This window comes from Aythya ferina (genome assembly GCF_964211825.1).
Source record: "Aythya ferina genome assembly, chromosome: 7".
Taxonomy (NCBI): Eukaryota; Metazoa; Chordata; class Aves; order Anseriformes; family Anatidae; genus Aythya; species Aythya ferina.
In genome coordinates this window covers 17468942-17494100 of record NC_140302.1, presented here as the reverse complement: position 1 = coordinate 17494100, position 25159 = coordinate 17468942, and the positions used below count along the sequence as shown (strand labels likewise).

Below are 25159 nucleotides of genomic sequence, written 5' to 3'. Positions count from 1 at the left end.
GGTGAAAGGAAGGAATGGTCATTTTAGGAAGTATCCTTACCGAAACAGTTTGTTCCCTCTGTGGTGTGTGTGGCTTGTGACTTGTTCACAGCAAGGGTGGTTTGGGAAGTCAGCAGACTGTTGGAATGCTTTAAATGTTTACACAGTTGTTGACTTAACACAGAGAACACTGTACCTGGAATTTTTGGTATCAGCTTTATTTGCTTGTTCACGGGAATAGTCCCCTTGTATATACTGGGCATCTGTTTGTGAATTCACTGCATGTGTTTCCAAGACTTGGTTGAGTATTTTTGCTTCCTTGATGGAGGAAGTTAGTGGAGGACTTGTTAGTGTTAGATCAGAGGTTGGACTAGGGGATCTTGGAGGTCTCTTCCAACCTAGATGATTCTGTGAGTCAGTGAATTTCTCTAGTGCAGGTGACGGGTGGCAGTGGTAGCAACAGACATGCACCATCCCTGGAATTGTTCAAGGCCAGGTTGGATGGGGCTTTGGGCAACCTGGTCTAGTGGGAGGTGTCCCTGCCCATGGCAGGGGTCTGCATGTGTGTATGGAACTAGATGATTTTTAAGGTCCTTTCCAACCCAAATCATTCCGTGATATTAATAAAATATACCTTACAATGACGTTGAGGTAGGTAAAACTCCTTTGCTGTGGCTTGTCTGTGTTTTGAGTTGAGGATAAATACCTTAGCTGCAGCATGGTAAGGAGCAGCTAGGAATGAAGTCAATAAATCGTTATATGAGAGTTATGGAAGATGACTCTACTCAGTCGTGAATCATTTGAGTTTTCTGTTGCTGCTGGGCTGCTTTCATTGGCCTAGTTAGGGATCATTATGTTCAGCTTAAGTTTGTGGACAAGGAAGTCTCTTCAGGTTTCTCTCAGGTTAGTTATTGTAGAATCTAACATAGCCATGTAAGTGGCCACAAGTCAGGCCTTTGGTGATCTTTGAAAACCTGACTGGGTCACAGCTGAGCAGTACGACATGTGCAGTATGAAGGGCTGCCACAAAGCACGACCCAGGAAATCTCCTAGTTTTCAGAACTGAGAATCTGGTCCAGGAATTCACTTTCATAATTCACATAAGTAGAGGCTAGACAAGTCTCAGGCCAAATGAAGGACTTCAGCTATCTCATACATTTTATTACAGGTGATGTAATAACTGAACTGTTAAACGCAGGGCCAATGAAAATTTTGCAGACCTGATATTCTTGCCTTTTAAACAAAGCTCTGGCTAAAGACCCATGCTACACAGGTAGATAAAATAAAAAATAATTGGATAAGGTTGTTGCATCTCCAGAATATGCTAATTTTAATTTTAAGTTTCTTCCTCTGTGTCTGTTCAAAATGGGGCTGTGCTGCTCGAGGGAAGAGGCCGCTGTGGTTGAAAGTAAATCAGATTATAAATATAGCATCACAGAGTTTTTATCAGCTTAATGTCTGTATTTGTGCTGGTGCAAGCTGTAACAGAAGCCACCTGCCTAGTAACTCGGTGACTGGAAGATGTTACTGAAAATCATTCAAGACTGTGGAAATGACAGATGTTAACTTGTTAGTCGCAATAACAACAAAATCCCTGGAAAGGGGGCTTAAAATAAGTGTTCCTGTATTGTGAAACTACATATTCTAATGCCTTTCTCTCTTAGGTGCAGACCACTATTTATATTATCATGAAATGTAGACTAGATAGCAAAGTGAAAACTGAAGTGGAATTCTCTCCAGAGAATGCATCGTCTGTGTGTGTGCTGGCTGAGATGGAGAATGAGTACACAATCTCCGTGGAAGCTCCAAGTAAGCCGGGCTGAGATTTGAATTCCCACCTCCCCACCTCTCATTGTTTCCTTTCTATCCCAACCTACCTGTCCTGAGAAGTGTCAGGGGTGTAAGGGTGGAGGTTGCAGTGTGGGAAACACTGACACCAGGAAATCTTGAACTTGAATTCTCATCTGTGATGCTTTGCTGGTATGGAACTGAGGAGACTGCTGCTCGGGATCTCTGTTTTCCTGGCAGCAGTGGTGGGGTTGCAGTATGGAAAAAACTTAGTCGGAGTTCTGAGGAAAGATTACAGCTTGTAAAGCACTTTGAACTTAATTATGTGTTAGTATTACCAGTATGTTAGTATTGGCAGGCATGAAGAGAAGGTAAGTGCTGGTAAATAACTGCATGATTATAACAGTACATGTTTAATGTATGATGATCTCTGTGTGATTAGAGATGAAGCTGTTTAATGTAGCTTGTCTTTTAATTCAGATGTGTTCTGTCATTCTAGATATTTACACTTACAAAAGCTTAAGTTGTCTAAACTTTTCATTCAGTAACCTTTAGGGGCAAGATTTCTGATCTTTTTAGTGATAGTGGTTTCCCAGGATTATTTTATTTAACCTACTGTGGTCTGTGTTCGTGAAGAGTCCATGTATTAGGTCTGGGAATAGACGCTAACAGCCATTACAGCAACTCTGAAGAAGTCAAGCAAGTGGATGGGTCTAAGGAAAACTACCTCAGCCACATACAGATGTTCAGTTTAATCTGTCCTAAATCAAGACTTCTGATTTAAACATGTACCTGGAAACTAACATGCACTTTGAATTATAAGCCTGACTTTCACTTTGATGCAGTGTACATATATTTTAGCTCTGCAGTTTCTAACAAATACATTTAGAATTCCTTTCAGGTGTGACAGTAACCATTTCATTGGTTGCTTAGTTGTTACAGCCAGGCATATAGACAGGGAAAGATTAATTTCAGTGGGATTCAAAATACGTGTGCTTCAGAGCTCAGACCTATGAGTACACACTGGGTAAAATATTAGGAAGCTCCCAAGTTGCATGTAAGAGAGAAATCCTGTGCCTGTGTAAACTTGCAAAGCTGAAATCTTCTAAGCTGATTTCACTCAGAGAGTAGTGAGACTGAGAGAGGATGCGAAATCCCAAGCCAGATGTGGAGAGGGGTCAGGTTCTGTAATTTGAGGTGGAGTACTGTTATCATTAGTGGTCCAGACTAGGGTTAGCAGATGACCTAGAAGGTCAGGTGATATGCTTTGACATGCCTATGAAGGAGGCTGTTCCAAAGTACTTTCCTGCCTGGTATTCAGATGAATATCATCACCTTTCTTTTGTGTGACTTTTCATGAACTGTATACAACAGAAACTATTTTGGTATCCAGCTGACAGTATCTCCGATTTCCTCCTATACTTGGAGCATGTGATGAAGACTTGTTCCCATTGTTAGTTCTTAAAGGTGGTTTCTTCTCTTTTCTTTCAAAGATTTAACCTCTGGGACAGTGCCTCTAAAGATATACTCAGGGGACTTGATGGTGGGAGAAACGAGCGTCACCTACCATACCGACATGGAGGAAATCAGCAGTCTGCTCGCAAATGCAGCCAACCCAGTACAGTTCATGTGCCAGGTAACAACTCTAGCAAATGGCTGCTTTGGAAACCAGCTCTTCTCAAAGAGTAGATAGGTGGACATGAGCTACCTTGTGGCAAGCACTCTTGCTTTTCTGAAATGCAGAAATGCAAAGTTGTTAGGGCTATGAGAAGGTCCCTAAAAATCCCCTTAGAACAAAAGCACAGGTACTTTTACCGTATCTGGAACAAATAGTTAGCTAAGGCAATTCAGGCCATCCAGCTAACAAGGAAATTACTATCAGTCAACACCCATGTTTAGACCTTGATTTGAAAAGATTAAGGTGACAGAACTTGATACAGCAGAAAGTACTGCATAAAATGTTTGGAAATTTTTACCAAAGGGTTTTTGCAAAAGATGTGAAAGTGTAACAAAGTTTACACTAGCTGACTGAAGAAGGGTAAAATAAGTACTAAGAGTAAACAAATAGTTCTATTTCTTTAAAGCCTGTCCTCAGTTCTCCTATCATATTTTCCCCAGTTAGGGTACCTGAACCCTGTTACAGTGGTAAAGCTTGCACGAGCAAGTTCTCCAGATCCCTTGTCTGTGCTTTCTGCCTCCATATCCCTGATTAGCTATGTAGCAGAAGTCTACAGAGAGCAGTGTTAATCACCAGCATGCCTGGGGCAGAGGAGACTGTCTTTCACCTCCTTTTTAATTCAAGTTAAGGAGCAGCTGGTACTGGGCTGTGCTCCTTCTTGGGGTAAAGGCATGCTTCACAGTCTTTGACTAAGCACTAGTCCAAAAGCCAGGGTGTACACCGGGGCAATTCAAAATTGACCTATTCATACCTAGAGCATGAGTGACACTTCATTGGAGCAGCTTCAAAGGTGAGATTATGCCCATCAAGGAAGTAGGAAATAAGTCTTCCATGCTGCCAGTTACATGAGTGACTTTCACCTTGCACTCTGTCTTGTTGTGGAGTTTGTAGTTCTTACCTGTTTAGATTAATCATACTCTGTTGGACCAAGAAGTTCTTCATGTTCCTTGTTTATCTAAACATTGCCACCCTCAGTATCTATGCATATTTTTTCCTGATATATTCTAAATAAATAAAACTTACTACATCACCCTCCAAGTCTCATCTTAAATGACTCTCTAGACTTAACCAAGCAAAATCACTTTCCATCTATTTCTAGGCCTTTAAAATTGTGCCATACAGCATAGAAGCACTGGACAAATTGTTGACAGAGTCACTGAAGAAGAACATTCCTGCCAGTGGCTTACACCTATTTGGAATCAACCAGCTGGAAGAAAACGATATGATGACAAGCAAGTTGAAATATTTTTGTTTTCTTTTGAAACTTCATCTGTATCAGGAGTTTTTCCTTGGAGCACCTTAATACTGAAGTGTGTAGCTGCACAGGCTGTCTCAAGTTTTGAATCTCAGCCAGGAAGCTAAATTTCAGATTATGTCTAGAGCTGGTTGTGTGTCCCTTTTTATTACGTGTCTGTCTCACTTTATTATAGCGTGGCAGATACAGCTATGTAGACAGCTTCAACCACAAAGTGAAAAGATGATGCCCCCAGAAATGTTTGCCTTACTTTCTCACTTATTCTTCCAGTCCCGTGCGGTATTTTTCCCCAGCACAGTCCTTTTTCCCCCTACCCCATGAGTCTGTTCTAAGGTGCACAGTGGGCACTTGGCAGTTGGATTGGTGTGGTACCATGATTTGGTTCCTTACAGCAGCTGGAACTTACTGGAACGATGATTTAAGAGCTCCTTCTGAACCTGTGATCCTACGTACATGCAGCTAGTACAGTGCCAGATTCCCCATTAAAGACCGTAGCAATCAAATGTGGGGATGTGCTAGATACCTCAGGTAGTTCACTTGTGCAGAGCTAGCTCCATTTTGAAATGGTACATGTTCTTTTCAGGGTTTTCAAACCTGTTTTGGTTGGTGCGTTTGCTAGGAAGTCTGTTTCTCATCTGCTGTCTCTGCTGCTGCTAGAAAGAAGCTTAGATTCTAACAGACATGTCTTCTCACAGATCAGAGGGATGAGGAATTGCCAACGCTGCTTCACTTTTCTGCAAGATACGGGCTGAAAAACCTCACTGCTTTGCTGCTGACATGCCCTGGAGCACTGCAGGCATATAGTGTGGCCAACAAATATGGCCACTATCCAAACACAATCGCAGAAAAGCATGGCTTTAAGGACCTCCGGCAATTCATTGATGAATATGTGGTAAGAGGGAGCAGCAGTCCTTCTTTGTTATTTCAGCAGGTTTGGGCAGTGTTGTGGGACCAGGAGTGCTGAGGTACAAAGTGGTGTGGTAAGGAGTAGATGTCCAGCTACCATGAAAGCTTCCATGTGGGAGGGTTGATTTCACCCCTGGAGCCAGGAAAGTTCTTAGGGCTTTTCAACAGAACAAATAAGATGGAAGCAGAGCTTGCCATGCCGTGTTTCCTTATTGTTCAACCATCTAATGATGTTTCTGCAGCCACATTGTGCCTGTTGTATTCTTCTAATCTCTGATCTTGGAAAAACTACAGCCCCTTCATCCCACTTACTTTAGGAGGTACTATGGGAACTGAATATGTTTGGGAAGGTACAGTCTGAGGTACTTTGATTAGTCATAGTACAGTCTGATTATCAGCTCATTCACAGCTGATCTTTGTTCTACATGAAATGCATTTTTTCCTCTGTTGGGGTATCTGTCCATTCCCCACTTGTTATTGCTGTGGGAGCTCAATTCACAATTCGGTTCTCCTTTGAGCCACCCCAGAAAACAGCACCCTGACTTCTTCCAGATTATGATGTGGACACCCCCTCTCCTCCCCACCATAGGCAGGGATGCCACCCACTAGATAAGGTTGTCCAGAACCCCAAATTACTGAGTAGATTTTATCTGCCTTTACTTTTTGTTGAAATGGTGTACGTAGTTGTCCCTAGCAGTTGCCTGAATGGTGGGAGATAAGTATGCCAGTCTATTACAGCAGTATTTAAGCCCTATTCTGGTGGTATGGGTAGTCCTTAGACTAGGGACTTGCTTCGTGATAGGAGGATAAATTTAGGGTTATATATCAGTGCTAAATAAAGGTCATATCCTGTCCTGAGATCAGGAAGGCTACAGAAACTGTAAACTATGATTAAAATCTTTGCATTGGGGTAAGAGAGATGCTCAGGAAGTCCTTTCAACTTTATTGCTGTACTGTGTTCCTCCCATGTTTTCTTTACCAGCAGAGTGACAGAGCTATGTTAAGAGTAGGTCCTGCTTACTAGCCTTCAAACTATCTGTGCAATTTAGCACCAGAAATAATAGCACAGAAATAATCTGTACCAGTGTGTCCACAGCAGGGTAGTGACTAGGAGCGCTGTGGGTTTAGAAGGAGTACTAATATGGATATTTGAAAATCCTAGTAACCCCCTTTACTCACCTCGTTTTATGTCTGGCAAAAGTTCCTCTTCGCCTCCCTAAAGCATTACATGAGCTACTGACCCATTTTGGCTGTGAACGGAAGCATGTGTGGACAGTTTTGACACATGCCCCGTGGATGAAGGCCAATGAGATGATGGTTGTGGATAGAAGAATGTCTTGTAGTATTGCAACCAGTTAAGATGTCTGAGCTTGTGACATAGTGGGAGCTTGGTAAGGAAGCCGGGATGAAGATTTTCATTTTGCTCTCCTGTGGTGTTTGCTAAAGGTCAGCACTGCTCTCCATACCTTTTCTTTTCTCCCCTAATGTGGCAAATGTATGAGAGAGTTCTGCTGTCCTGTGAATCGAAAGTTGCCCATATTGCATGAGCAGCTGCTTGCTGTGAGGTTTCCTGTTAGTCTTACCAAAAAAAAGGTGGTCTGTAGACTCCCACTCTGTGCGTTACGTGCTGCTGCTAGTGCCAAGAAATTGAAACTGAATCTACAGCAAAGCTAAAACTTTGCTTTCTTGAAAGTGCTCCACATGCGGCAAGTTTTCCCCCTTATGGTCACGTAAGCTACGCTTACACCAAAATAGCCTTTGACAAACCGTTGTAATTTTAGAATGAACTTTGCTCATGTTCCAGGAGCTCGAAGACGTCAGGTAGAAAATGAAATTGATGGATAGAAAAATAATACTGGCTATTCTGAATGTTTTAGAACCTCTTTGCTTCACCTTTGTTACCTAGTGTTACAGCGTAGATCCTGAAGGCTGGCCCCAAACAGCTGTAATGGGGATTAAATTTCTTTGAGAAGCCTTAGTCTTTGGGAATGGGCTACTCTTGGAAGGTTTCTTTCCATCAGTGGTGGGAGAAAAATGTTTTGCTTTGCATTGATTCTCCAGATTTTTTATTTAAATTATTTTATTTTATTTTATTTTATTTTTTTTGTTCTTCTTGGACTCTTTTTCTCTCTAGGAAACAGCAGATATGCTGAAGAGTCACATTAAGGAAGAGCTGATGCAAGGTGAAGAGGATGAGTCTGTTTACGAGTCCATGGCTCATCTTTCCACTGACCTGTTAATGAAGTGTTCCTTGAATCCTGGCTCCGATGAAGAGCTATATGAATCCATGGCTGGATTTGTCCCGGGTGCCCCAGAAGACCTTTGTATGTATAATCACTGCGATATTCTGGGTTTAGAAGCCTCAGCTGCTCTGTCTCTCTTATACAATAATAGTGCCCTGGTTGAGTTTCAGAGTGAGGGCTGGTTATAGCTTTTCTGATATCACCATAAGGAAGCCATGCTCTGGTTTTGACATTGGCTGGCTGATAAAATTGCCCTAAGGATTTCTGTGATTGCCAGGGTACATGGTCAAGAGCCATTTCCTCAGTGTTTTGAAGACTGTCTGAATCCTGAACAGCTGATGTAGCATTTGGAAGAGAAAGTTTCTTTTGTTTCCCATTTCTCCCTCCTGAGATCCAGGGATGTAGAGACACTGACTTAGTGGAAGACAACACAGTGCAAGATGTAATTTTACTTACAACTGTGAAACACTGAAAGATTTCAAACGTGAGTTGAGCTTCTACCTCAGCAGCTTAGGAACAAAAGAAAATGAACATCTAGAAATGTGTTCCAAAAAGATAGAAACTGAAAAATCATGATCCTAATTCACCTTGTTTACTGATGAAAACGTAGAGCTATTTCTGGTAAATATGCAGCTGTTTAACTTTTTCACTATTAATGTTCAGTGAGGCTGATTGCAAATATAAAGTTAAGTACTTATGTTAAGCAATTGTAAATTTGCTGTTCTTATCTTTCTTCTTGGTCTTGCTTCATCCCACTGGTACATTTTATGGTTCCCATGATAAGCAGGAAGTGTAGCTTATTATAGTTTAAGTACCCACGTAAGGGCTTCCAATGTTTCTTCAGCTTTAAGTATATTGCCTTGGGAGAAAAGCTTTTCCTGCTGAAATACTTTTGCTTATAGACTCTATCTGTCATGGGTTGTTTTTCTTCTCTTTTAGATTAAACAATGCTATAAAACACATTTTTATTGGTTGTGGAGACCAGAAAACTCTCAGTTCTCTGCCTGAAATCATATATACCTCTCTGCTAAATTTTGTTTGGCTACTGTGGGGTTAGTTTTGTTGCTGTCAAAACCAGGATTATTGTGCCTTCAGGTGGTGAATAAGCAGTAAAGGCAGTTGTACTCCTATAGAACAAAGCTGCTGTTGTCCACAGTAAGAGGGTGGGTGTTTCCAGATATTCAGAAGCTCTGCTGCAGTCAGTGCATCTCTGAATGGGGTTGATAGAATAATTCTGCAGAGGGGGGAAAATGTGCTTAAAACCACTGAGAGCAACCTGTTGTCTTCCACTCCTCAAACATCTAGAAATCCCAGACACTATGAAGGGGGGTATTCCTCTCTTCCATGAATGCAAGTCAAACTCCCTGTAATTTACTACTTCTTCAACTGGACTCTGAAAAGCCTCTCTGAAATGTCTTCATATTGGTTCAGATTTAGATCAGAATTGCTTGCTGTTAAGAAAACTATTTGCCAGTTCTGTAGACTGTTGGTGGAAGAGCTAATTGTTTTATGACCCTTGCTTCTTCCCTGCTGAAGATCACCACCTCTCTGTGTGCCACCTGAATTCCTTACGTATGTGTATTCTTGCCCGTTTCTGTCAAACTACACTAAGTTTGTTGTTCAAGAATACAGGTTTTTCTGCTCCCACTTACTCTGGCAGATCTTAGGAAGGAGCTTGGCTGCTGTTTAGGATGGAATACGGAAAACAGCCTGCTTGGCTGACAGGCATGGAAATGGAGAGCTAATGAATTGGCTGCCTAGGGATAGGAAAGTTGTGCATTCAAAGCCTAAGTCAGTCTGCTTTTCTTAGGCTTCTTTAGCAGTGAAAGCCCAGCAGGCCACTGCCCTTCAGGGGACCCTTCTGCAAGAGCAGCTACATCAGTGGTGTGGTAGAGGTCTTTAGGGTCAGCACCAGAAACTTTTCCTGGTATATACACATGCTGCGGGCTCTGCAGGGCTAGTAGGACTGGAGAGGTAAAAACCCAAGCTTGACTCTGAAGTAGATATTTACGACTTCTGTACTAGAAAGCATGGCTGGATAAGTTTGTATTAAAATGTTGGATAGATGTTCTATATGGCTTATTTGTAACACATTAGTAAGGGCAATGAGTGTTCCCTGCTTTTTCTGGAGATCTCCCAACTTATTGCTCCTGTGCACACTTCTTTGTCACCTTCCACGCAGGAATCTTTTACAGAAAATATCTGTATTTCTTATGTAGTCTGTTAGTCTTTGCCTGATGAACACTTACAGCTTGTCTGAATGGTGCCTAAAATGCCATAACAGGTGCCTGTGTCATAACAGGTAAAGGTTAAACTGGCGCCATGTTCCACAATTGGTCTTGTTCCCTCAAACTGAAGGGGTTTCAACATCATTTAGAATACCAGCACAGAGGTAAACTCCCACTGAAATTAGTGGGAGTGCTGGCTGGCTTAGGACTGACATCACAAATACAAACTTTAGTCTTTTGTACTGTTTTCTGAGGACAAAAAGCTTCCTAGGAAATAGTAAACAACTCTTCTGACCTGCAGAAAGTACCTCAGTAATAGCCCTTGTGTAAGTGATTACAGTTGTGATCTAGAGGACAATACCTGGGCTTTTTTTTAAATGTAGACATACTGTGGCAGCCTGCCCAGTTATTGTGATCAGAATGTGCTTCTACCAGTTTTTTGGAGACCGATCAAAAGAAAGTTGGTACCACTAAGTCAATTAGCCTAGCAGAAACTGATATGAAAACAAGGTAATGCAGGACTGGAGCCATTATAATGAGTTAAAAGTAGTAGCAAATATTTAGATGCTAGAGTGTTCTGCCAGTTCTTGTATTCTTCATCCCACTTTTTTAATGCATTTTTTTTCCTATCTGTTTTTGATCCTGGGGAAACACAGAGTGAAGAAGCTGTACAAGGACTAGCTTTGCCACTTGTACAGTGGTGCTGCATGAGGGTTGCACGTAGCTGTTTTGAGTTGCTAATTGTCCCTGTTAGCTTTGGAATAAATAATGGGTTTAAAAAATGGAAAATATTTTCTTCATCTATAGTAATACACTGCCTCCCCTTCTGCTGGAGAGGAGTATTCTTTGCCAGATAGGTTTTAATACTCTGAACAGTGTAATTCATAAAGTACTCCTAACTAAATCACTGGAAACTTACTAGTTTCTGCTACTACCTTGTTTGCTTTATTTTTTTTTTAAAGTTAGATTGAATTGTCTTATTTAATTTCTTATTATCAACTGTAATCATTCCTGCTTCAGAAAAGCACTTCCCTTTTATTACCTTTTCAAATACCTGTAATGTCAAACATAATTTTCTTGAGTACGAGTGGAATTTGCTCTAGGTTGGTGCGAGTTGCAAGTAAATGGGTGGGTCACTCACACACTGTAACAAACAGCAGTTGAAAAACAAGAAGGGGAAGTTATCTCCATCGTATCAATCTGGTAGTATGAACTACAGCATCAGATGAAGAGCTTTGCTTTTTCTACTTTCGTCTCACCACCACCTCCTGAATTTTACAAAACAGTATTTTTGAGTATGCTAGAGCTCAGCGTAGGGGCGAGGCTCTGGGAGCAAGGACTCGTGAAAAAGTCTTGAAAACCTGTTTGATTCATGTGAAAATTAAACTGCCATGTTTCTGTGTGTGTGTGTGTGTGTGTGTGTGTTCAGAAGAGTTTGAAACACCTGATTAGTTTGAACAAAAGGAATCCTCTAGAGTATAGAGAGTTACCATGCCTTATAACCTTCTCTAGTATCTCTGATGTGCTGCCTTACCTTCTAAGCTGACTTTCCAACTGTAAGGCTGAAGTTTGCTGTGATATTTTATCTGGGGAAACAGGTTGTATTTCCTCTGTCCAAGGTCAGTCGCTGGCAGTGGCAAAGGGCTGGTGGAAACAAGTCCTGACTCCACGTGCTGTTTCTGTATCTATGAACTGTGTGGACATTCAGATTTAGTGTGAATTTCATCCTTTATCCTTCAGAGTTTCAACTGAATAAAACCTATCGTCCCATAATTTGCAGGTCTTCAAAACCTCAATAGTACATAGTAGTTGTGATGCCCTTATTCTACTCCTTCCCCCAATATTTTTATTCTCTTGAGGCCAGGTTTTTAACACTGTCCTCATTGACTTTCACTTTTTCCTCACTTAATGCAAGAAACAGCAGCCTAGTTTTCCTTGAACAAACTGTGGGAATTCTGCAGTAAAATATAACTTCTTAAAAACATCTGGGGTGTGATTTATACCAACACATTGAAGCCTTTGTCTTAGTTAAAAAAGGACTGGTCTCTTTACAGAGTAAGTTTTCTTCATGTACAGGAGTACTTAACTTCTATTGTTTACAAACGTTTAAAGGGGGAAAGGATATGATTACTTTCTAAAGGGTGCCCACATACGCCTATTTTAGCTCTAGTGAAGGGTCAGTAGGTCATAACGTGTCTTCTGTATGTCTTGCTGCACATTGGTTGAGATCCCTTCTGAAGTCTTAAACCCAGCAAAGGGAAACTAAAAGTCTCTTTGAAAAAATATATTTTAGTTACTAAATTCTGAAGACTGACATCTAGGAACTCATCTTTCCTTTCTTCCCACTAGCCTTTCAGAACAGCATTACCCAATAGCCTCAGGAGGATCTGGGGATCTTTTTTGACTGTGATACCCAGTTTTGTGCTTGCTTCCTTGTCACTTCCGTCCCACTGTCCTGGTTTTGCAGCAAGTGGAACAGAAGGTGTCATTGAAGAAGTTCAGAATTTCTTTTCATTTTTGGTACACAAGTGAGATGTTAGAGCTTATCTGTATGCAAGACAGCCCTGTGTGCCAGAGAGTATAAAGGTGACAATCATATCTATTAAGAGAAACTACCTGGTTCATAAATTTAACTGTGTTTAATACGGTAATAGAAAACAAAACCTGCAGTATCCTGTTGCTCTGCTGGTTTAGTAATTATGTTGAGCACAGCCAAAATGGGGAGGATACTGCTCATTCCATAGAGAATCAAAGGAATTTTGCACACCTGTCAAATTCTGTTCTGCCCCCAAATCCATAAAGTATTGGCTTTGCTCAGGGCTTATACTTGCTCCAGGTTTGTTTCTAAAAGCTATGTTAAAAATAATAATCACGTTTGGCTGCAAGGTAGAAAAATTATAGGAAAAATACAGGTTTGTAATGCTGATTCTTTACCATGCTCAAAGGCCAGATCTGTGCTTGTGTAGCGTAGCAATATTAAATGAACTTTAAATTAGGTTGGTGGCGAGCAGATTAACTTCAGCAGCATGAAACTTGGCATATGAACTGCAGAGCTCTAAGAAACTGCTGATGTGGTTAATCCACACAGCATGCAGCATTGCTGTGACTGTATGGAAGGTATACCTGCGAGATTAAAGCGAGGTTGGGCACATTCTTGCAGCCATAACTGGGTCCTTTGACAATGGGTCTTTAACCGGAAAACCAAACAATCAAAAAAAAAAAACACAAACCCACAACCAAACAAAAAAAATGAAAACCAAAACTTTCTAAGAAAGCAAAATCTTGGTAGTGTATTGTTAGCATTTAGTCTCGTCAGCTTTACAGGAATCATCATGTAATCCAGAGTGCTATTTTCTATTCTCAGTTAATCCAAGCCATCCAATTTATATGGTAATAGATATTTTGCAATATGCCTCAACAATTCTTTTATATCACTCTTGTTTTTAATATTATTAGGAACATGTGAACCTAACATTTTATCATCATAGGGTTTCAGGATTAGTTTTAGAGTGCAGTTAGGTTGATGTTATTTTTTTGTTTGTTTGTTTTTAATTCAGAATCCTTCATTGCAAAACAAAGACCTCACAAAGTATCTTATTGTTGTCACTTCTTTCTCCATAGTAAGTTATTACTTGACTGTCTAAACACCTTCCAGTCCAGCTGGTTAACTCATCCAGCTGTTTTCATTTTTATTGAGTAACCAAACAAAAGGTATCTTGTGTGTTATGAACAGATGGCCTATAACGTCTGTTTTTGGAAATTCATGAAGTTTGCACCAATTTTGGCCTCCCAGGAGTGTCTGCTTTGGAGCCTTGTCAGAAGTTCTCACCAAGCAATGTTAATCACATCTGTCTTCCTCAAGCATGTGTCAGGCAGCTGGCAAAGATTTGTGCAGGGTGAACGGAACACAGCAATTTATGAGCCTTTTTTGAGGCAACTGTCTTGTCAGTTGTCTGGTTTAGTCTTTGATTTTCACCATAAAATGAAATTTCAGTCAGAAATATGTCATATTATATTGTTCCATGTGTTTAAGGGCATAATCAACAAGGTCACCTTTCTGTTGTGTTTTTTTTTTTTCAGATGTAGAGATGCTTCAGTCCAAGCCAGACACTCCAACTGCCAGAGATGAAATTTCTCTAAATACAAAAGACTCGATGCTCCGCAAGTTTTTAGAAGGTGAGACCTATTTGGAAAGGGAGGGGAACAGCACAGTTGAACTTGAGGTTTCTCCTTGATCTGTTAAGCACAGGAGCTAATCCTCACCATATGATATGGACAGCCTTGCTTTAGTGGGTATAAATGAGACACAACAGTAAAAGCAGCCTGTGAAGCTTGTGAGGTGACTTCAGAAATGTGGTGAATTTCTTAACAAGAAATAAGAGTGACTTCTTGTTCCAGTGTCTGCTAACCTGTGGGTGCAAACATGGTTGATATCTATTCAGGAATGGCTGTCTTTGTACCTATCTTTGTGAAGGGAATTAATTCTGGTGTCCTGATCTAGTGCAGGTTCCCCTCATAAGCAAGGGCAAAGTATAAAGTAGAGCAGCATAAGCTAGATATGAATTTTAATGCAGATGCTTTATTCATAAGTCCATCTACTTGAATACAGCAGCCTGGAAAGAGGAAAAGAACTTCTGGCTCCCAGACCTTCTTTGGGCTGTTCCCACTGTGCATGATAGGGTCATCCAAGCCTTTTCCTGACTCACCAGGTTCCATAAGATCCAGACTTGCTTCTCATGGGTGACCCAACTGGACTCAGAGCAAGATTAAGTCTGTCCTTTAACATCTTGTTCTGTTTCCCATGCCAACACTGGTGCTCTGTCAGTTCCTTTGCATTGACTCAGCTAGGTGTACCGGCATCAATCACTGAAGGACACTAAGTCCAGTGGGTAGGTTATTTACTTCTGACTTGATAGCAGAGGAGGCAGTTAGTCCAGGGGCTCTTAATTCTTTCTATGATCTTGAGTCAGTAATTTGCCAACATACAAACAGAGAAAACTAACTGTTAAATTGGGTATGGCAGCACTTGATGAATTTGCAGCGAATTCGGAAGTGAGAATAGAATGGAGATGATGAGGTGGTATAATGGTAGCTGGGACTTGTTAAGCACAAATACACGCATCCAGCTCCTTCTGAGACATTGTTCTGAGATCAAGTATACTGTCAGCTGATGGCAATTGCTTGTTTCAAACAAAAGAAGTCCCTGTTGTATTCTGTAGATGACCCAGGTAGCTTTTAGAAGCCAGTGCTCTATTTGATTTGTTAACTACTGTGACATGTTAGTTAACTGGAACTTAGAAACCTACTGATGTTAGTGCTTAAAGACACTTATGAGACTTTCTACTGTTTTTTGCTTTCTTTTTTTTTTTTTTTTTTTTTTTTTAACTGGCTTAGTAGTAAAGTGGCTTAGTAGCAAACACTTAAATACTACAAGATATTAGTGACTTTATCAAGTCCTGTTTTGAAGACCTTTAGCTCATTAATTCACTGCAAAACTGGGTATGTTTGCCTAAGAAATGGTCAGCTTGTTAAGAATGTGGTACATGGTACATCTGGAGGGATCCGGTGTTCAGTGAAGTGGCCAGATGTTTTGCTTACAAAGTCTATTCTGTTTTAGGTGGTAGCATGGATGTGCCAGATTCAGAGGAAGGAGTTTACCAGCGTTGTGGTGAAGACCTATATTATTCAGTGGAACAAGATCCTTTTCCACAGGAAATGGCCAGCAGACCTCCAGTTCCTGTTCCAAGACCAGAATCCAGCTCTCCGCAGCCAGATAATGAGCTGTACATCTCCAAAAGTGAGTTGGGTACCAGGACCTGAACTGTAGAACAGTCAACTGTAGAATGGCCCTGATGTAGGCTCCAGTTGCCAAATAAATGCCAAGAAAGTCTACCTGTGGCTTCTGTGACCCTTTGATTATTTGCCTCTAGAGTCTTTCTGAGCCCATAAAAGCTGGATTACCTTTGTGATCTAGTTTCAGGTCTGCTTTTCATTTTCTGTCTATGCTGAAAATGTTTCATTTTTTTTTTATCCTGAGGTCTTGGCCTATGATTGTTCATAATGAAAGCAATAAGATAACAGATTGCCCCCAGCCACTATAAACAAATCCGACTAAATAGGAAAGATTCTGATATTGTAAGGACATGATCAAGCTAATAAATTGAGAAATTGCTGCTCTGTAACAGTATCACTGATTTGTAGCGTTTGTATAGGACAATACCTCATTCTGAGATAGGGTTTAATTGGATTTAAAAAGAACTGCCTCTTAGTTTCCTAGGCACTTTGTGAAAATTTGGTCGTATTTCACAATCCTGCTAACAAGAACTCCAGTCAAGTATGGGAAAGTAATTTCAGTGACTCCTCCTTCCTCCTTTTACTTTGCTATGGGAAAGTATTTTCAGATTTCTCTCAGAGATGGCTGAGCTATATTCTTTGAGGACAACAGAAAGGGAGTTTTACTGTGCAGCTCATTATCCTATTCTCCTATGGACTTAATGGGGTCCAATAGGACTTAACAGAAGCTGTAACGTGGTGCAGAATTGAATATGATAATATGCTTCCCATATTCATTCACGCTATTTCTGTCTTCCTGAGATGTGTTCAGTGTCTAAAGAGTGGTTGTTTTTTTTGGTTTGTTTGTTTGTTTTTTGTTTTTTTACAGTTTTTGCACAGAAAGCACAAAGACCTGAGAATCTCTATGTCTCTAGAGGAAAGGTGAAGAAAGGTAAGTCAGAGGTTCATCCTGAAAATCTTTCAAATAATCCAAAAGCAAATCTGAGGTAGCTTTAAGTGAGATGTGTATGTGACAGAATAGGCTGTTTTTTATCTCTGGGGATAATAGTCCCATATGCATGACCCGACCTTATGTGACATTGGGAACTTTTTATATCTGCGGAGTGTGATGAGTACTCTTTTATCTCATACAATACATATCTGCTGTCTCAGAGTTTATCCTCAGTCAGGATTTTAATGATCACGGAAGCCCCTTTTTTTATGTTTTGATCCACATTGCCTCGTCAACCTGATGTTCCTCTTCTGGATATAGTCACTGCCTGTTGATCATTATTTCCTGAGATTTAACCTGTATTGAACTGCTTCCCATTGATCTCTGCACTTTCAAAACTGTGACCTTATTTTTTAGTTTCTTATCCTGTGCATTATCAGAGTGCTAGGAATTGCACCTGTGCTTTTATCTCCTGAGTTGGGTACTCCTTATGTTGTAAATGAGTTGCAAAGGGCCAGCATCAGTAGGATGAGTTTTCAACTGTTTCTGGAGTTATACTACATGCTATCTAGGAAGTCTAGCTTTCTAATTGCAATGGTGAAATACTGTTTTATGGATTACAGAGGGTGCAGAAGTGAGACTTCTGAGGTGAGGAAGCAGAGTGCTTTAAGGAGGACCTTTGGTACTGTTCACTTAAATTATGTGTTTTTTTTTTTTTTTTTTTTTTTTTTTTTAAGAACAGAGATTATCACTAGAATGTATTTGCACACAATGCTGCCTCTCAGATATTTTAGTCCTGACAAACAGCAGGATGGCATGTGGACAAAATACTCTTATAGCTAGGGAAACATTTAGTCTCTAATATTAACCTTTTGGCATCTCTGCTACATCAAAGCTGCTTGAATTGCTTTGCATTCAGTGAAGAGGGCAGATGCCACAAGTTCAGTGATGTTTTCACTGTTGTTCTCTTTTCAGAGACAATAGTCAGGCCTGTAAGAGATCTGTCTCAATCAAGTATATACGATCCATTTGCTGGAATGAAAACCCCAGGTCAACGGCAGCTGATTACGTTACAGGAACAAGTGAAAATGGGCATACTCAACGTTGATGAAGCTGTACTTCACTTTAAGGAGTGGCAACTGAACCAGAAAAAGAGATCAGAATCATTTCGGTTCCAGCAGGTACGGACTTATTCCACTGTTTAAGAAAGTCAACACTCTTTACGTATGTATTTGAAGCAGTTCAGTGTGGGTACACTTCTTTTCTGGTTGGAGCAGGAAAACTCCTAATACAGTCCCCCAGCCAGTAGAGTTCTCTCCTGACACAGGAGGCTCTGTTCCTATGCAGCAGCAAGCAGATAGCTGTTTTACAGGTCTGTTTATCTTGCAGTAATATTTTTAGTCTTTCTAACATGAAGATCTGTATACTGGCAATTAGGCCCAAATAAAGTTGGCTAAATTACCTTTCTTTTCACCTAGCACCTACCTGGTGGCAGGGACTTCTGTGAATGAACATTCGGGTTGTCAATATGCATCTATTTCAGTTCAGTGAAGACTGTGTGTCCCAAATGATGTATTGTCATTAAACTCCTGTCTTGTAAATAGTCTGATGCTTCTTCAGGCTCTTTAAAAGGCAGAATGATTGATGGCTTTCATTGCTAAAGCTTCCAGGACTGCCTGTTCTTTGCAGCTGGGCAAAGTAAAAGTCATGGGTGAAAGTGCACTGTTTGGGTGCTCAATCGAATGAGGGCATCATTGTGTTGGCAGCAGCAGCATAATGACTGGGAACTAGCAGTCACATTTTAAAGTTTCCACTCTCGTGTTAGCTTGGAGCTCCCTCTTCAAAAGCACTGCCTGCTTCTTTCGGAGCCTTTTGTTCATGCGGTGGCAAAGTCTGCCCCAGCGCTCGAGGTGCTGGTCTCCAGTGTGTGATACTGTTCTGGTAGCTGTCAGGACAAAGCCAAGACTTTAGTTCTTCTCACCTGGAAGGGTCCTCTCTAAACAGAAACAGTCATGGGAAACACCTTCTTCAATAACGAAGGCTCTAGTACATCTCTGTAGCAGAGAGGAAGTTGCGTGCTCTGAGGCCTATTCCATGAGCACCTTTCAAGGTCTGCTACAGATCCTGCCTTGTGGTACAGCTATTGTTCCTTCTGCTTCTCCACCTATTCAAAAACTTCTTCATTTTTACGTTTTACAAGCTGTTTGCTTTCCCCTTCACCTCCCCACCTTTCCTTACTGCAGTATGCTGCCACACTTTGTTTCCAGTTATGTTTTCAGGTATCCGTTGTTGCTTCAGTGGGAGCATCCTCATTTCTTTCATTGTCTGTCATGCTCTGATGTGCAGCAGCCTCCTCTGTCCCCACAGTCATTATTACCTGTTCATTAGTACAGAAAGGACCGCGCAGTTACTTGAACATGTCTCCTGTTTCCATGCCAGTGTAATAGCCGAGACAGAAAATAGAGGGAATTCTAAACCAAATATGCTGCTTATCTGAAACTACCAGTGAGTCTGTGAACTTGACCTGAACATACACAATAAATATCTGAAAAAACTTGCCTTATGAAAGGCACATATGGATTTCTGAAGGGAATAGATGGTTTCACATGGTTTGGACTTCAGCCTGGTCTAGCAGGCTTTGTTGCAGCTTGGTTGCAAAGTTAGCTGAAATATGTTACTGGTATTGTCAGAAAGCTGTTTATCCTCCTTTATCCAAAGTCTGAAAAGAATGTCTTGTGATATTTTTAGGAAAATCTGAAACGGCTACGAGACAGCATAACCAGGAGGCAAATGGAGAAGCAAAAATCAGGCAAAAGTACAGGTAACAGCCTCCGATTCTGACATTCTCTGGTAGTGAAGCAGTGACCAATATTAATAGGTTCTTAAAGCAGAAATGTCTCTGTATTGTAATTATGTGATATGTTAATACTCACATTTGTGTGCCTGTTGAGTAAAACATGAAGAAGCTGCTTTACTCAGTTTCCCAGACTGAGGAAAGGATGTCCACACCTGTAGAGTGAATTTTGATTTGTGTACATAACATACATTTATGATCACCCTTACACAACTGCATGTGTTTTGGGGTGTGAAGCTGTCTCACAGAGGCTATACTCATGTAGATACTTTTGAGCTGTTCATTCTCATTTTCTCTCCTAGATTTGGAAATTACAGTACCCATTCGACATTCTCATAACACTCTGGGGAAACCAGAATGTGGCATATATGAATATACCCCTAGGAAAAATGTTTTCCCACCAAAAAAGGAGATAAAGCGAGGAGACTGGAAAACAGAAAGCACATCCAGCACAACAAGTAAGCAAACCTTGATTGTCGCCCCTCAGGGTCAGGACTTCTGTTGCTGAATCCCAGTGCTGACACTGCCACCCTGAACCCTGCACACCAACTGTTCTCAAAGCTGTAAAAGCAACTCCAGTTTCATCAAGGGGTTTGGGCACACTTGTGTCTGCATTTCTATGGAAGGAAAACCTGAAAGCTGGGAAAAGGGTTCCCTTGAGCCTTCCCAAGGAAAGTGTATCCCCCGTCTCCAGCTCTTAAAAGTAGATGGCAGCTGCTTTTGTAGAGAAAAAGTATGATCCCTTGCTGTGACTCCCAGCAGGCAGTGTGCTGTTCTGGCCTGAAGGGTGTGGCCGTATTGCAGGCTGGGAACCTGCGTGTTGCTACTTGTCATTTCCTCAATTGTTACAGATAAAGGACTGCATTTTTCATTGGTTGCTTCGGGACCTGAACTCTTGAGTCTCTTGGATGCTCTGGACATTTTTATTATATTTGTTTTTTATTAGGTTTAATCTGTGCAAATTAAATCCTTGCATTCTCACTGTGTCTTCAGACTGAGCAATTTTCACAGAAATCATTAAGATCATTTTGGTCCTCTGAAAGGAACACTGACTCTCAGAGAGGTTACTCACCTTTGTGGCTCTTGTCAAGATATAGCTGGCACACATCTGAAGTAGGTGCCAGAGGCAGCTGAGCCTAGCATATAAGTGGTTGTGTGAGAATTGTTAAAGACCCTGCAGAGTTCAGTGTGCAGCTTGGCTGCGTCTTCCATGGTATGATTGTGAAAACAGATTCTAACGTGATATTTAGTGCACTAAATGCTGTTTGGACCAGCTGATAATGACATTTACCTCAGCAAGGATGGGAAAGGACTGTGTATTATGAGAAATCCTCTCTAGCCTTCACTTCAGTGAGTAGGTTTCTGAACATTAATGTCTCAGTATTGTAAAACCCTATAGAACATTACATATTTATGACTGAAACCGGCCATAGCAGTGTTAGATATATTTGTGAGCTGTTGTCCCCTTCAGAGGTAGCATGACTGACTGCAAAAATATTCCCTACTCTGAGTCTATGCAAGTTAAATAGGTTTGCATAAATGGTTGCTGAAGGTAGTTTGATCAAATGTGTCAGTCTTAGCTCTGAAATAGACTAACAATATTCCTGTGGTGAGTAGACATCCTTAGAGAGGAGGTGGTGAACAGCGATTGGGAAAGACAGCCTCTCAAGCAGTCAGTTATTGCAAAAATTCATGTGTGACAGTGCTCTTAGCCATCCACCTCCATGAAGTTAAGGGACATGGGGACTGATAATTTAAATATATAGGAGTTGAGTGTGTAACACTTGTGAAAATATTTACCTGACTTGCAACCTGATATCAGCACTGAATCCTTTCAGTTAGATTATGGTTGAGTATTTACCAGAAGCCTGGACTTAGGCAGGGGAGAAATCTGCTAGAATGAATTCAAAGCTGTGTTGTATGAAATGCAGTTATTTGGATCCTGAATATGTGAAAAATATGAGTGGAGACAATTTTATCTAAACAAGCATTAAATAATGTGTGGAAGAGGTATGCATGAGGTTACAAGGAGCTGAGTTAGTGATTTGCAGTTAAATCACCAGGATTTAATAAACTTTTTTTCTCTTGCTTACTGACACTAGGTAGCGCGAGTAACCGCTCCAGCACTCGGAGCATACTGAGCGTCAGCAGTGGGATGGAAGGGGACAGTGAGGTAAGCTTTCATCTCAGCTATATATATCTGCTGATCTTAAAAATATGGTTTTGTCTATATACAGAAGAAAAAAAGCTCAGGAATGCCAGTGCATTCGTGGAAATGTCTAAATGTAGCCACTTCTGTTTTGAGGCTAACAAAAACCAAATTCTGCTGGTGGTTTCTAACCTATTTTGAACATCCTCTTCTGCTGTTTCTGTATCGCTAGTTCAGACCTGTCTGAACTGCACTCTATGCTGTTAGTGTCAACCACTTAGAAATTTTGCTACCAAAGGTGACTCACAAGCTGTAGCCAGGCCTAGTTTATATTATTTCACAAAATATAGCATACAGACACGTTACTAATAACACGTGTCTTTACACTCCATTGCATTGTTCCCATATCTGCATATACGAACTAGTCCAGTCCAGAAGCTACGTGCCAACTTAGACACTGAGGAAAATGTGTGCTTTAGGGACAAAGAAGTGTGTTTCAGAATCACTTGTATCCTGATATACTTTAAAAAAATATATGTATTGTTTATTTCATTTTAGGACAATGAAGTCTCAGAAGCAAGTAGGAGCCGGAGCCCTGTTACCCACCAAGCAGAGAGGCTGCCCCTCCCGCTGCCTGAAAGGCCTCCTAGAGTGCCTCCTCGAGGTGCAAGCAGGTAAAGCTAAAATGCAGCTCAAACAGAAGCTTTCAGAGAATCAATAGGGAAGCACTGGGTAGAAATTAAGACAGGAAGCAAATGTCTCCTCAACAAGGCCTGACAGACTATGAAGTGGAAACAAACACTGCTAAGTAACACTAAAGTCCTTCCTTCTCGTCTGTAATACCTGGTGAAAATGGTTTCCCGTTGGTAACCTGCCTATTGCAATGCAACTGCTGTGGTTCTCGCACCCCAGTAGTGGGCAGCACTGCCGAGACACACTGCGCCTCCATAGTGAGTCTGACCCAGCTCAAATAGCATCCTGTACGTGCCACAGGTTGAGTGTCTGACCCTCTTGAGAAGATCCTCTCAGAATATACTAAACGTGGTCCAGGGGGGATTCCCTTTTGCCATTCTTAAGAGGTTTTTTATTTTTCTAAATTTCAGAGCTCTCCAAAGCATACTGTGTGATTGGCCTCAAAGAACCTCACTAGTTTGATAAAAGTGTTGGGGAAGGGGTTGGAGTGTTGCATTGATTTGGTCAGGCCACCACAAATTCTAGTACCTTGCAAACATTTCTTTATTCCAACCACTGCAAGTTTACTTAAGAGTAGATGTTAATAAAATGCTTCTACTGTTAAAAGTCATTAATGATGTGTGGAAACCATAAGTTCTGTTTTGCCTTGGCTTCTCTCAAGAATACAGCTAGAATTTATATTTAGTTTGAGTAAATATAAATATATTTTGAACCTTTTGCTCTTTTCCTATTGCTCTTTGACTAGTCTTCAGGGGGAAAAAAAGCTACTATAATATGGAAGTTTTATTCCAAACAAGCATTATGCCATCTCCTCCAAGTAATGGCAGAATTATTGCAAAGTAGGAGCAGAAGTAACTTGGTCAGGAACAGGGCTCTAGCACCTTGGCATCAGTTGTATTGCTGAGTCACTGATAGCCTGCTTTTCTTCTTGTATGACTCTTGTTTGTACAGCATTATTAGGTACAATGTTCCTGCATGCAGTTTGTTCCAGAACCCTGTTCTCTGTTACTTTTTTAATGCATTTGTATTCTGTCTTTTTATAGGCCTATAAGCTCTGAAGGCCTTTATCCTCCACCTGTGCCCCCAAGAGGTCGCTGAATTTCTCAACATCTGTGGAATATGAGATTTTTCTGTTTGTATGTGTGTATTTGTACAGATATTTTTGGGGTTGTCTTAAATTATTTATAATTGGGAGCCAAATGTTTGCTTCCCTTTCTTCCTGTCTAAAGTTCTGGTGACTTTACCCATGATTTTCATTGAGACTTTTTGGCCTTCTACAACTTTTTTATTTAGAAGAATTTTCGTGCTCTGAGACTTCAAGGAAAAGTCGTGGTTGGAAAAGAGAACACTGCTGTGTGTCTTGGCAGCCCTGCAGCAACACGGAGTTTCCTTTTGATCAAGAAAGAGCTTGTCCATTTAGAAACTAAATCCTGATAAGCATTGTCAACAAAGCCTTCGATACAACGTGCAAAGGCTTTACTGGAAAACATGCTTCAAAAAGTAAAAACAATCATTTTAAAGACTTTGTTTGAAGAACACTCGTTACAGCAGGAACAGATGAATGCATTGCTGTTTGGTGTAACATTTTGTGTGGAGACACATTGGAATTCCAGAAAATTTAGAATCTCCTTCCAGTATTCATTAAACCATAGGAGGATGAGAAGTTATCCTTATTTAAGAACGTGTTTTTCATACACTCTTGAAAATGCCTTTCCCTGTCCCTCCGTGAAGAGGACAGACATTAGAAAGGTGCAGCATGTGACACATTTGCCGTGAAAATTCCCAAGGCAGCTGGTAAGGGATGTGCTGTGTCAAAACAGCTGTACTTAGACCATGGTGGGGGTTATTGTTCCCTGAAATCATCTGACTGATCTCTCAAATTAGGGGGAAAGAAGAGGCAGCGCTGCTTTGTTCTGTATCTCTTGCACATGTTCATTGTAGCGTTATGAAGACCTTTCACTTCATGTCCTGGAATAATATAGCAGCTCTCCAGTTATAGATGTTCACACCTCAAAAAAACTCCTGTGGAAGCAGGAATGCTGTCTGGGGGCTGGGCTTTGCTTGCTCTGCTCTGGCATTGTGAATCAGCAACAGCTGTGTCCAGCCTTTTCTGCCTGAGGACTTGGACACTTAAGGAGAGTTTCCTGGTTGGGCTCCGTGTGCCAAGCATAGAAAGCACATAAAGCAGAAATTAATTTTGATCCCTTGTCCGAAGGGGCTGGGATCATTAAAGTAGGCTTTTTCTAAGGCTTTGCAATCTTCTATGCATATCCTGACCCTTGGGGGACACGTCTGGGTCTCCAGTTGTCCATGAGTGACATAGATGGGAATTTTGCAAAACAGCATTCAAGGTAGAGCATTAAGACATGTTGCCGACTTGGTTTTCAAGCTGTTTCCCCTGAGAGATGCATAGTTTCCATCTGCTCATGTAAGCTTCTCTTGCTCTGTAGCAGAGCAGGCAATAGAGTTGTAGCTCCGTGCTCTTGCAGTGGGGTGAAGCCAGCACAGGGAGCTGCAGGAGTGACGGAGGCCAACCATGACTCAGGCAGCACTGAGGGAAGGTGGAAGCTCCCATGGGGATAGGCGTAAGCTAGATGTCATCCACATGTTGAAACCCACGGGCTGTGTTCCAAGTACAGTTCACATAGCCTCTCCTTTTGTG

The 25159-nt window shown here is 41.1% G+C and overlaps 1 protein-coding gene across 3 annotated transcripts in view; it reads left to right on the top strand.

The window, feature by feature from the left end:
• The window catches only part of PIK3AP1 (phosphoinositide-3-kinase adaptor protein 1), a 48366-nt gene that overhangs the window by 22319 nt on the left and 888 nt on the right, over positions 1-25159 (top strand). The window contains exons 4-18 of one of the 3 annotated variants that reach the window (XM_084526044.1): positions 1644-1788; positions 3261-3403; positions 4545-4677; positions 5396-5592; positions 7741-7930; positions 14158-14253; positions 15695-15874; positions 16739-16801; positions 17777-17982; positions 19550-19622; positions 19958-20113; positions 21758-21828; positions 22363-22478; positions 23541-23633; positions 23791-24164. In XM_084526044.1, the coding sequence (XP_084382170.1) occupies positions 1644-1788; positions 3261-3403; positions 4545-4677; positions 5396-5592; positions 7741-7930; positions 14158-14253; positions 15695-15874; positions 16739-16801; positions 17777-17982; positions 19550-19622; positions 19958-20113; positions 21758-21828; positions 22363-22478; positions 23541-23595 (1824 nt within the window). In that variant the 3' untranslated portion in view covers positions 23596-23633; positions 23791-24164. Of the gene's footprint in view, positions 1-1643; positions 1789-3260; positions 3404-4544; positions 4678-5395; positions 5593-7740; positions 7931-14157; positions 14254-15694; positions 15875-16738; positions 16802-17776; positions 17983-19549; positions 19623-19957; positions 20114-21757; positions 21829-22362; positions 22479-23540; positions 24165-25159 lie in introns of those variants that run through there. The other 2 variants (XM_084526045.1, XM_084526046.1) reach the window with 2 other exon arrangements.